The following is a 12,991-nucleotide window of genomic DNA, read 5'->3' as shown; positions in this document are numbered from 1 at the left end:
GGCAGTGCACAAGCTACATAACTCTACTTTGCATTTTAACAAAATTATGCCCATTTTTCGACTTAGCAGCTTCTTTTTTGTAAAGTTTTTGTATGTAAGCTGGTATCTGAGTACCCGCTGATGAGAATAAATGGAAGCTTAACACACTTATTCAATGTCATACTCTGACATGCATTGTACAGGTTCCAGAACTCTGTTTTGCTATTTTATAAAATTATTACCTTTTTTCCACTTAAAATTTAATCGATCGACAAGTATGCTAAACATGAGATCGTTGACAGCTCTTATTCTTAAATATAGTCAATTAAAATAAGGGTAAAATATATGGTAGCTTCTCCAAAACCATAGGTTGGGTAAAATATACAGAAAATGGCTAACAATGTTAACTATTTCGCATCAGATTACATGAATCTCATACTTGAATAAAGGTTTTGGACACCGGCATACGTTACAGGTCGTCATTTTACCCTATCAAGAACAGTCAAATCCTATTTCTGGTGGTTGCCTCTGTGCATACTAATCGCAACCGCTTAACCATTTCTTCTTAAACATACAATTCTCGTGTCGGAAAATTGAGATTTAATGTGCTAACAAAAGTTAATATGCTCCTCGTCATGGATCACAGACGTCAATCCTCTCCCCGCCCCCTAAACACATACACCCCGTCGCCCCCACCCCGATTCTCCTCCTCTTTCTCATTTTTGAAGTCAGGCAAAATGTTTGAAGAAAAAGGTTAAGTTATCTAAAGATGATAAAGCTTTGTACTGTTCGTTCTTTAACTGAAACTAAGAAATGACCTTTTATCTAATATATACCTGAAAGACGGTCATGGCATTTGTGTGAGCGATTACTAGTAAACATTTGAAAACATTTTGCGATTTTTGATGTCTTGCATCAAACATTTTTAAGTACATTTTTATGATAAACTTTTATGATTTTACCGTTCATATTGGCGTATTTGTTGTGTTCGCACCAGTGTTTTCACCCAATATTTGCATCAGATAAATAAAAATAAAAGGGAGAGTGTTGGATGTTGCACCTTTATTACATCTCATGAATATACTCAGTCAAACCGGGTCTACTTGTAGTTTTCTTCGTTGTATTCTATGTTTCCGAAGGACCCTCTCATAAATTTTCTACACAGATTTATTTCAATGAAAAGAATATTAAAATAGCACATAATTTTTATTTCATCATAATTTTGTTATATTCTCAAGCACTTTATACATAAAAGTATTGAATAAAAATCATGGAATGTTATGCAATTATGAAGACGTATTTTAGCGCAAACTTATTTTGTAAGTACGGGCAAACTTTGCACCCCGTTTGTCAGTTAGTTTATAATACCAAATACCAATTTTACAAAACACCAATTTTTAAAATTCGCAAAAGGGCTTAAATTGCAATTCTTAAGAAGTTACAAAGGCTACATTGCAAATACAAAGTGTAGCAATCTTGGTTAGATTCAAAAGAGAAAACCTTTTATAACTGGAACATGCGAATAATGTTACAATACATATACAGCAAGTACTCTTAGGAAATTAAATATTTCCAAAAATCGAAACTAAAGATACGAGATAAATAATAACCAGTCGGACGATGTAAAAGACTTTAAAATTATCAAATGTATCCAAGCAGCCGCATGAAAAATCGGCATAACATTGTTTATCACAGAAAAAGAAACACCGGAAACTACCGTGTTGCACTGTACTGGTCATAAACATATAATACAAATGTGATACAAATAAATTTTCTTATGAACTATTTATAAAGCAGATTACTCTTTCATTAATTTAGATGTCTCCGGAATAAAACATATCACAAGAAGGTCAAATATTTCGCCAACATCATCAATTTCAACTATTTTGATTCATACGCAAAAATATACACACTTATTTTAAGAACATTCAATGATTCCACTGACAAACATAGATTTATATAAATGCAATTCTAATATATGCATAATGTCAAACTAAAATCATAGAATAATACTAGATAGAATCTTTTTTGATGTGTGCGTTAGCTTTGCCTGAAAAAATATTTCTCTAACTGTTTAGTGCACTACCACTTTCTATTATGTTTCACTCAATTGGCATTTGGCATTTGCAATTTTCCCCAAGTTTGAAATAAAGTGTTATTTGAATTGACGTTATTTCACTTCAATAATTTACCGCTTGAAGTTTCGAAAACAAACGAATGTTGACTATTTTCATCTAGACCATCCTCTTTCACTACGAATAAATCAGATTTACGTATATCTGTCTTTAGCGTTTCAAATGCATGCCCTGGAACTATGGTACAACCTATGATCTCTATAGATACTGACTGCTGGTGGCTTTCTAGAGTCTTAATCAGCTTTTCCAGGGAATTACTCGTCATTGTTACGTTCAATAATATTATATTTTCAACTGCAGATGGTAGTTCTAGCATTTTGTCACCTATATTCATTTTCCGTAATTTAATGACCTCCAAACCACCCAACATTGGAAGCGTTTTCAGCATAGCGTCAATGTCACTGGCTGACTCTTGAAAGCTGCATAGAAAAGTGTTTAGGTTATGTGCGAACGGTAGTTGTTGTAGATACTTAGTTATGATTCCTAACTTTCCAACATCACACGATTCTAACGAAGTCACACTTATATCCAAATCTGACAGAGGAATGCTGTTGAGTCGGAGGAGTTTAAGACCGGTATTTGTAGACAAATCAAGTCCACATCCATTGCATGTTTTACCGTGGTCAGTGCATTTAAGGTTGTAGAGTGAAATTTCAAGCAACGATGGTTTCTGTTTCAGGTAGTCCATCAGCTTCTCAAACTGGTTATGTTCCATAACAAAACCGTCGAAAGCTATTCCTTGTAAATATTGCATACTCTCGAGCTGACAAGATAAGGCATCAGACCAACAACAACTGACATCTTCGTCCCACTTGTGGGAAGTAACTGCCAAATATTTAAGAGTATTTAATGATCCATTCAGCAGCATCTTAATTTCATCTCCAATGATATCACTCCTATAAAATACCTTTTCAAGACCTCGTGTGTTATAGAGATTGAAATCTCTCATAACCTGGTGAAAGTCAGGAATACCTTCAACTGTTTTTATACATATTGATTTTATATTGCCCTTATTTATAGATAAAAGTTTGCTTAATGCCGAAGAATATTTAGCGTCCTTACAGTTATTATCTATGATAAAATCTTGTAAATGCAGACAAGTAACTTCTGCACCATTTTGTGTGTTTTCACTTATAAAATCTATATACATGTTCTGAATGCTTTTCAATGGCTGAATAATGTTATGGTTCCAAATAAATGAAGAGCTTCTGTATTGTTGTGTTCTACTGTCGGCCGCCACAACGTCCATTATCATTTGAAACAATCTTCCTGAAGAACGCAAACTGATTCCCGAAAGGAAAGAAAATACCATTTTCATTTGCAAAATGCTATCTATATCTTTGCACACTGACCGGACACTTTCCATTGCATTTTCCTGATCTGGCATGTGGTATATGGATAACGCTGCAAAAAATTCTTGCATGGATTTATGTGCAAATGAAACTTTTGATTTTTGGCTAATCAGTCCTTGTTCTTTACTTTGCGTCAATATACCGGACTTTAAACTGAATTTCAAGTATTCATCTGACAAGAATCGTTTAGCCACGGAAGCATCAAACACCAGTGTGTTTTCTCTTGTGAAGCAGAATAGTGTTTGAAAAGCTAGTTCACCTAGACCTTTCAGAAATTGGTAATATGTTATGCAGGTTTCTTGCTCCATGAAGCATTTTGGGATATTTGATTCATTTGCTTTCCTGGGCTGCATTTTAAATGTTTTTACGCCTCTTGATAGCAGCAGCTCTATGACTCTACTATAAAAGTCACTCATTGATCGTCCTAGTTCTTTTCCTTCACTCCAAAGGCAGATCATATACAGAAGTAGCAAAGGAATGTTTTGAAAATCATTTATAGCCTTTTGCTTTATTTCATCGTCGAATTTCTGAACTTGGGCATTTATTTCATCTCTGGTTTTGTCGTTTATTTTCGAAATAGCGTTGATTTTCAGCTTCCGTTCGGATTCTTTATTGAGTCCCGCCAGTTCAATCGTTTTGTCTATTTCACTGTTTTTTATATTTAGTACACTTAATTTCCATGGCCGAGTTGTGGTGACAATTGTGGCATCCTTTCGCTCGTTGCGATGCGGTATCTGGCTTACCCCTTTAGTGCAAGTGGACGACGTACTATGTATCCATTCATCCAGACCATCGAGTATGATTAAGCAAGATTTTCGTGATAAAATCTTTTCAAGGAATTGTGCCGTATAGTCGAAATGCAAGCCCAAATGTTGCACAATCTGTTTCACAATCATGTCATCAATGTTGCAATTCTTGTCTGCATCTCGTAATGATACTAGAAAAAGGAAGTCAAAACATTTCATAGCAGAAATATCTTCCTGAGAAAAGTAGCGATCATTGCTATCATCAGGTCGTTGTGCTTGGCACCATGTCATAACGAGTCTCTTGCTGAAAGCCGTTTTGCCGAATCCTGCATCAGCGGTGATGTATATTTCATTACATTTTTCTTCTTGCTTGAAAAATACTTCTTTCAGAGATTGGATCTTTGTTCTTTCTTTTCTAACGCAAGTAAACATATCTGGCATTACATAAAAATCTAAGAGTGGGGTGTCAATTTCCTCAAATAATGGCGAGAGAGGAATTGAACTGTGTCGTTTGTTGTTGAATGTCACGAGGTCAACTTTGAACTCTGTAATTAAGAAATATAAACATTTAAAAAAACAAGTAGGATAGTACCATGAGTTATTGCATTTTGCAAAGGGAATTATACATAAAAATCAAAATCCGGTCACTTAAAACCTCCTCAATGCAAAACTATTTTATCAAATTTAGTGATCATTTTAGCATGGTTGAGATAAAAGTGTCGACTTAAATGATTTTGTAAAATATATAACAGATTGTTTTTCAAATACCCCTAACCCAACATAATTGATTATGTTTTGCTCGTTACATACAATTCGATCAACTTAATCCTATAACCTTATTTGAGGGACGAAAATGTAAGAAGTGGTATTTATTATTTCAATATTTATAAACAATCAGATTGGAGTGTTTATCATTTTGTGGTCACGTGATCTTTTTATGCGGGCGAGATCACATGTTTAACTTCAATTCAAGTAATAGGCCGTTGAAGGTCTATAGGTGTGTAAGCTTGTCAAGCTTTTATCAAATTATACTTAGATAAAAGATTTGGTTTCGTATAACGAATTATTAGTGTCCTTCCTAGTTCGGTTAATTTTGATCTATTCGTCAATTTTATATTTTAAGCGCTTTGAATATCATTCTCTAATCAGCATAAAGTACTGTAATCGTATGTCTACAGCTGTCATTTACTTCTTTTTTCACAATTTGTTTTTAGATCATAATACTGACATGAAACCACAGTAAAGTTAAAGCTCATTTGAGTTCCTTTAATTCAGCATAGTTGGTCAGCCAGTGATACAGATGAGTATGTGTACATGCGGGTACTTATTCTGCAAGCTGGTGCTTTTTTTTTTCATTTAAGGATTTGTCCGATTGAATTAAAGAGACTGTATGGTGTATTGTCAACATGATATTGTTTTATTGTTCTGAAATATAAAGGAAGAGTGACTTAAGTATATTAAAAATCTATAAAGTTACTTGTAAAGCTAAATGTTAGCAATTAAGCGGATCACTGGACCACTAGATAACAATGTGGTATGAGTTTTAAATAATTTATGTTAATCTGTAGTGTAATCTATACATTATGATCAACAGATAAGTTAATGGACACACTATGTGTGAATGACTGAAGTATAGTGGTATGATTCGATGTATTTGATGTCAATATTTGATTATAGGGTATCCATTTGATATCATTCTTATATTTCACGATTCGTATTATGTAGTCTTTATTGTTAGCTGTGATTTACAGATTGCAACACGCATAGATATATTGTACTTTACAGACATTCAGAGATGCTTATTACAAAATCATCATTTGATATATGATATAGTATTGAAATCATAGAAACCCCAAAACAATAGTTTTGTCTCTACTAGAGCGATTTATGTTAAAAGCATGCCGCTGGAATGTTTAGAAATTGCAATTTCCACCATTATTGTGTATTAGGGGGTAATATAGATAATTCATAGAACTACTTAAACAACCCTTCTTATTCAGTTAATTAACTATATATTCTTTGTAGAAAAAACCAACAAAAATTTTTACTGCTTTTTCATATCGTATTGTCCTTAGAGGGCCAGTTTGACATTCAGGTCTAAGTTGTTTAAGATTTATATTTAACATCGGTTAGGCCAGAAAAAATCTGTGTTAACGGTTACCAAGCCGGCCTTAAAGTTTTGCCTGACCCAATGTTGATGTCTACCTAAATTCAAAAGGTCATATTGGAACGAAAATATTAAGTAAGAAACTGTTCGAGGATGTATTAAAAGAACGAACTTCCTGTTATAGCTGATAAAGAGATACTAACAACATGATAATGAAATCTATTAATAAAACAAATAAACTGAAGAAAAAAACTGTTTATTTTATCAAGCTCCCTGACAATATATAGATTTGCATTTCTAATTGTATATTTGACTGCTGTATCATGTCAAAGAAGTTTTTAAAACATTTGTTAAATCATTCTGAAAGGCTATTCATACGTGTTGCAATAATATATTGTACAAATAAATACTGGCAAAAGTTACATAATGACCGTTACCCCCAATTTTATGCAAAATTCAATCATAGTGATCAGATATTTAAAGAGTTCATTTGCCAAATATTAAAAGAGCATTCTAAGGGTAGAATTTGCTAGTAGTGGTCCGAAAATAAACATCCAGCTTTAATACAGTAATAACTATTTAATATGTACATTTAATATCTACATCCTTCACTTTGGAATTATTTCACTTAGTTGAAAACACTTTCCTATGAAACCAACTGTGTACTTTCGATTCAAATATATACACGAGATGTGAGATATGTATCTACTCTGTGTGAGCGAGATATGACAAGTAAGTATAATCTAATTTAAAGTGACTATTATAATTGTTAAATACTCCTTTCTATCTTTTTAACTGAACTTGAATATTAAATGGTCGATTATTATGATATTTTTCTTCGTGAAACAAAGTTAAAAAGCAAACAGAAATGAAAATAAATGCCTACCTATCTATCTTACTTATTGAAGAAGTTATATTAAACACATGAATTTTCGGCAGGCCTTAAAGCGAACGCTGGAATGACTCAATTATATTAAAATGTTGTACGTTAAGATTTTACTTAAGGATGTAAAATTGGAAATTTTCATGTGATGTAAATTTCGCGATTTTAGTCACGAAGTAATGAATTCGCGAGCAGACGACTGTAGAAACGGACATTGATTTCAGTATATTTCCGGTGACCCAAATTTCGTGATCTTGTAAAATCAAAATAAATTATCGGCAATAGTTCTTTTTTTGTAATTACTGTCAATATTTCTTTACAGCATTCAATAAATTAATCCGTTCCCTGCATTACATAAATTACATTCGATTTGTTTGTTACAAAAGCCCTAGACTAAGCCATACAACAGTATACAAATTCTTCTGTAACGTCGGGAAACATTTTAGATTGAAAAAGTATATTATTTCGGATAGACATACTTCCGGAAATGCGGGAAAGGCCGATTACGAAAAATGACGAAAGTTGAAGGTGAATATTAAAGATTTAAAGAATTTGCGTATTCAATGAATTTGCGAAAATGAGCGAAAATTAAAGCATCACGAATATTTTCCGCTTTACAGTCAGCTAACATAAATAACATTTAAGCAATATCTACCTCTCATTAATTCGTCGTGTCTTTCTTCTGTATTCTTTTTACCAATCAATTCGATCGATTCGCAAGTTTTGGCTTTAATCTTTTCTAATCCGTCCTCTACTCCTGATTCAATTTTTCTCGAAGCGGTTGTTTTCTGTTGTTCAGTTTCTGTTCTGATTATATCTACAGATTGTTGAGTTTTTCTTTCAATCTCATTAAGAGCATCCGACAGTGACTGTTTTAAATCAGAAACTGACATGTCTTCTTGACTTTTTATCGCATGTACTGAATCTGTAATTAATTTCAATTTTTCTTCTTCTGCTATTTTCTTGAGCTTATCCATTTCGTTTTTTATTTTGTCTTGTATGGCTTTTGCAACCTCTTCTAAAACACGTCGGACATCGTCTGATCTTATTACCAAAGTATTGTTCTGCAGCTTTAAGGAAAAACCAAAGTCATCATATAGAACATTCGGTGAAAGACAATATAATAATCAAAAGCATAACAGTCTCAAAGTTGAGCCCAACATTACATTAACTTACCATATCAAAATTATTTTTCATCAGTTATGGAGTTGTTTCAAACGCTGATCATGTGCCATTTCTGTAGTAATGTACTTGCTATTTAGCGCCCGCAAATAAAAATCGGGTATACTATGCATTTTTTTTAATTTAGGCAAATTTGTTTTCGTTATGAACAAAAATAATATATCTCTAAAATTGTCAGTAGATGTTAAACAGGCGCAAATCTGTGCGTAACGTACTAGTATATGATTAAAAGTACACTGAGCCCCTAAAGTATATTCGTATGTGTAATATACTGTGGAGCAGTAGTGTGTAATAGGAAATGTCGACTTAACTTGAAACAGAGTTGGTAAGTCGACATTTCAACTTACTAACTACCGTAGTATACGTAGATGTACAGGTCTTGGCCAAAATCAGGTTACTTAGGTAGCTACAGGGCCATATAAATGAGCAGTGTTCACTATTTTTACCATGTTTAAGTCTTAAACGTTTTTAACCCATTTTAAGACCCTGCTGAAAGGAGATGTAGACACCAGTTATCTGTCTTGGCTACCCCTTGAGACGTTTTTGACCTGGATTGACCGGAGCGTATATTCCTGTGCTATACATAAAAATATGGTTTAAATCCTGGCTATATTTTGAAATCTCGAGTAGCTCTAGTTTTGTATACATCTGGGGTGACACCGTGTGTGGTAGAATACTTTCAATTCCCTACGTGCTGCGTACCGTACATAGATGTGTAGGTAGATGTATCCACTTAACATGTTATCAAAGTCAATGAAATCTCTTTCTAGCTCTGATGTTTAGAGATAGCCTATTAGCATTTCTGACCTCAAATTTTGCGGATAAGGCAGTGAGATGCTACGTCGAAATATCGAGTTACTATGTCGAAATTTCGAGTCACCTAGCTCAAAGTTTCGAGTTACACAAGTCAAAATGTAGAGTTACTCAGTCAAAATGTCGAGTCAGCTTCTCGAATTTTCGAGTTAATAAATAACACACACCGGACACTTAGAAGGACTGACCTACAGATCGTAAGTCACAAAGAAAAAAGAAACTTTTAAGATATCTTTATTTCTTAAGAAAAGTCTGAAACTAAGTTACTAACAGATTATATGTCACGGAAACACAGGAGAATCAGTTATTTTTACTACAATGTAATTTGATTTCATTCAAAATTGAAAAGCGTTTGTCAAGCATTACCGAATGTAAGCTGGCTTACAGAGCCTAAATAATATATACAGTAAGTACCAGTTCCTCCGTGGTGTATTGGTGAAGCTGTTAGGAAGGTTTTTATTGCCGAGGCAAACCCGGGTGTTATTTCATGACTCAGGCAATCATGTCTTATGTCTTGATTTAGCACTTTTAAGATAGTTTAGAAAAACACAAAATCTTGTTCTAATGTTCATAATATGGCCAAACTTCATTTTTAAAGACAGAACATTTTTAGCCAAAATCTTGAGTCCAAACTGTTGTTATCAGTCACATGATATTGATCGGATTATAAAATAAGTGTCATGTTTTAAAGGATCCAGTTGAATAAATGTGAATGAATAAATTACATCTATCAAACAGTGTAAAAAGTAAACATGAACATTAGATACAGACAGATATGAAATTTGAGAAATTCGTAAAATACGAAAAAAACTGAACTAACCTGTGTTAACTTCTGTATAGCAGATTGTGCATATCTGTCAGAACCTAAATGTCCCGGATCAGAGAGAAGATCCTTAAGATATCTAAAGTACAGCTGTAGATCTGCATCATCTACTTCTAACTTTGGAGAATGCCGGACGGTCTTGCCAATCTGTCTTCCCTTAAAAGCGAAAGCAAAGTTACGGTAGTGTTCAAAACCAGGAAAAGATTTACTTACGAAATGAGAAGAAAAATATCATGATCCATTAAAGACTTTCAAAGGAAAACGATTAATTTGTTAAGTAACTTTTATATTGATATAAAAAAATGACAAGGATAGTTGTTTATTTATTTTTTTTATTGTTAAATTCTTAACAATTCTTATACTAGATCATAGATTATTACTACGTATTTCCTTAATAACTCATATTTATTGTCCGAAACATTAAAGCTATAAGAAACCTGAATCATTTAAGAGTGTTGAACACTTCTATAAAGATATGCAACAATAGCAAATTCCCATCTACTCTATGAAGGAGATGTTATGGAGTTATCAGCACGGTGTATTAAATAATAAATGCTGTCATGACTAGGTAAAGGCTAATTTACAAACATGTACATGTATATGATACTGCAAATGATTTTTGTTAATATCAACAACCAGTCAATTGTATCTAATAACACTTCTCCTTATCAATAAAATATCATATATTGGGTTATTTATTCTGATAAATCGGCATACGAGGTCATTTTCAAAAATACTTTGTATGTTTGCTCTGACCGACCCAACGAAATAATTTTGAAATATTGTATAAACTAAAGCCATATGTTATAAGGAGTGAATTTGTAATGAATTAATGTTTACTTACATGTTCAAAAATGTTGTTCTTGTCATCTAAGTTAGCCTGTGTCTTCTTCTGAAAGCCTTTGTGGTTGGCTATAACACTGATGATTCCATTAAAGTCAGTGTCAGCGGCACTTGCAACATCCTTGTAGCCGTCAGGAGGCATGAAACATTTGGCTACTTCCCAGGGATTGCTGTTCCATTGTGTAGCGTCGGTATTACGATAAGACGGACCATTGTAACGATGGGCGTTCTGAATTTCTGTTTTAAAGTTATTACAAACTATATTTGGACAGCCAACAGGGTTGTACCTTGTGGCAGCATTTCTATGGAAACTACATTTCCCACGCCCTGCATTGCAGATTCTATTTGTAGGACAGACAATAATATTTTCTGTATAGCAACTAGAACACGTGGTGCCCACTGGTAGTCCGTTATTGCTGCAAATGTCAGTCAAACATTTTTGCTGAAACTGTTCTATTTCATCATGAACAAACGGCTGAATTCCCTCTTTGGTAAACAAAACAGCTAAACTAGCTTTAACCCAGTTATGGTATTTAGATTCTGTCAGTTTACGAGAATACGCCATCGATGCTATTTTAATGTTCGTTCATACCACGGACACATAATGCTAGTTCAAACAAAAGCAGAGGTAATTCAGCAACTCACAAAGTTTCTTTTCCTGAAAAAAGGAAAAACAAAGAATAAAAAAATGTCAGCTGTACCGGTATTATTGATTGCATTGTAAATTATAAAAATAATTCAGAATTAAAAACTAACCTCTTATTTATAAATGATACCAAACTTTAGATAAACTTTATACAACTTGTATATACATTGTATACATTGTATATCTATCTCTCGCTTATCATTTTAACATGTTTTGTCTGAACTTGTTCACGTGAAATATCACCCAAACGGGCCGTATCATATATCCAAAGAGATAACAGCTTGATTTGTCGTCTCTTTGTAGCCAAACGAAGATCAAATATATTTAAGTATATTAATCAATATAAGTAAGACCATAATGAACGCTGATTGGAACAAAAATTATTACTCAAAAGTGTACTGAGTTCAATATATTTTATATGGTGGGTTAGCAGTTTATTGAGTAGTTAAGGGTGATGAAAGAGAACTGAAACACTCGTTATGAAAAACAACTTGGCGATTCGGAATACACCATATTTAATTATTTATGTTTTACATAAACATTTTTCTTATCGCGAATATCTCAAAATTTATATACTTGTAATGTGATGGGTATATTATGTACTTCATATCCATGTATTATTTAAGCGTTTGCATCTCAGAATTTAGCTGTTTCTTTCAAGAAATGAGGTCAATTTACGAATATCGTATACTCACTTGAGAGGCAAACCACCACGGGTGTTAAATGTCCACAAATAGTTAAAGTTTACAAAAATAACTATTTTCTAATTTGTTGTCATCTCGAGTAACGCGAATTTTAGACTGATCCGGAATACACTGAACTGTAGTTTGTGGTTTACGATATAGTTTCTAGTGTAATTTGTCTTCTCGCGATCCCATAGAGAAACTGAATAGATTAAAACCAATAGTTTAAGCCTAACGTACGATTAATAACACTTGCAGCAAAACTTCGATGTAACAAAACATGTTCAAACTGGACCTGAATACGTGCATTGTTTGTTTGTTTGATCACATTGTCGCGTTAAGCTTTAAACGTAAAAAAAAAGTATCCAGCGTTTAAGTTATATATATATATCATCACTACCTAGGTATATATTTTATTTCAATCACATGTAAAATTTACGTACCTATTAAAAGATCTGTCTATCCGTGTTAGCATTTTTGATTTACATAACTAAGACCATAGCTCAATCATGTTCGTAGTTCATTCGAGATATCCGCATTCATGAACATGATCGATAACAGACAAACGTTTATGGCTGATTGAATTGCCATGAAGCGTATTGAACAGTCAATGAGACTGAACAGCGGATGTTGAAACAAAAGAAAGTTCATTATCTCATGAGAGAATAATTTCAACCAAACTTTACAATTTGGAAAATATAATAACATTTGGAATCAACAAAATTTAGAGACTCTTTAAATAAATCTGATTTTTCTGAAAATAAGCATGTCCATGATATATGACAAACGTGCATAAAAT

The 12,991-nt window shown here is 33.1% G+C and overlaps 1 protein-coding gene across 1 annotated transcript; it reads right to left on the bottom strand.

Annotated features, from left to right (window-relative positions):
- Nucleotides 1-1,153: 1,153 nt before the first annotated feature.
- On the bottom strand, nucleotides 1,154-12,749 carry LOC123527829 (uncharacterized). The gene is made up of 5 exons (XM_045307518.2): nucleotides 12,636-12,749; nucleotides 10,865-11,521; nucleotides 10,018-10,176; nucleotides 7,858-8,272; nucleotides 1,154-4,757 (listed from the first exon to the last, which is right to left on the bottom strand). Exons 2-5 carry the CDS (start codon nucleotides 11,426-11,428, stop codon nucleotides 2,155-2,157), a joined length of 3,741 nt encoding a protein of 1,246 aa, XP_045163453.2. The 5' UTR covers nucleotides 11,429-11,521; nucleotides 12,636-12,749; the 3' UTR covers nucleotides 1,154-2,154.
- Between the last annotated feature and the right edge of the window lie 242 nt (nucleotides 12,750-12,991).

Source organism: Mercenaria mercenaria, chromosome 14 (assembly GCF_021730395.1).
Source record: "Mercenaria mercenaria strain notata chromosome 14, MADL_Memer_1, whole genome shotgun sequence".
NCBI classification, from domain to species: domain Eukaryota; kingdom Metazoa; phylum Mollusca; class Bivalvia; order Venerida; family Veneridae; genus Mercenaria; species Mercenaria mercenaria.
Note: the sequence above shows the minus strand (reverse complement) of the source record. Positions and strands in the feature narration are given on the sequence as shown.

What these genes read in the sequence shown, in the direction of transcription:
- LOC123527829 (XM_045307518.2), bottom strand. Translation starts at nt 11,428, where the DNA reads ATGGCGTATTCTCGTAAACTGACAGAATCTAAATACCATAACTGGGTT. An exon ending in CTATACAGAAGTTAACACAG is followed by an intron (nt 8,273 to 10,017) that starts GTTAGTTCAGTT and finishes TTTTCCTTAAAG; the next exon opens with CTGCAGAACAATACTTTGGT. An exon ending in ACACGACGAATTAATGAGAG is followed by an intron (nt 4,758 to 7,857) that starts GTAGATATTGCT and finishes TCTTAATTACAG; the next exon opens with AGTTCAAAGTTGACCTCGTG.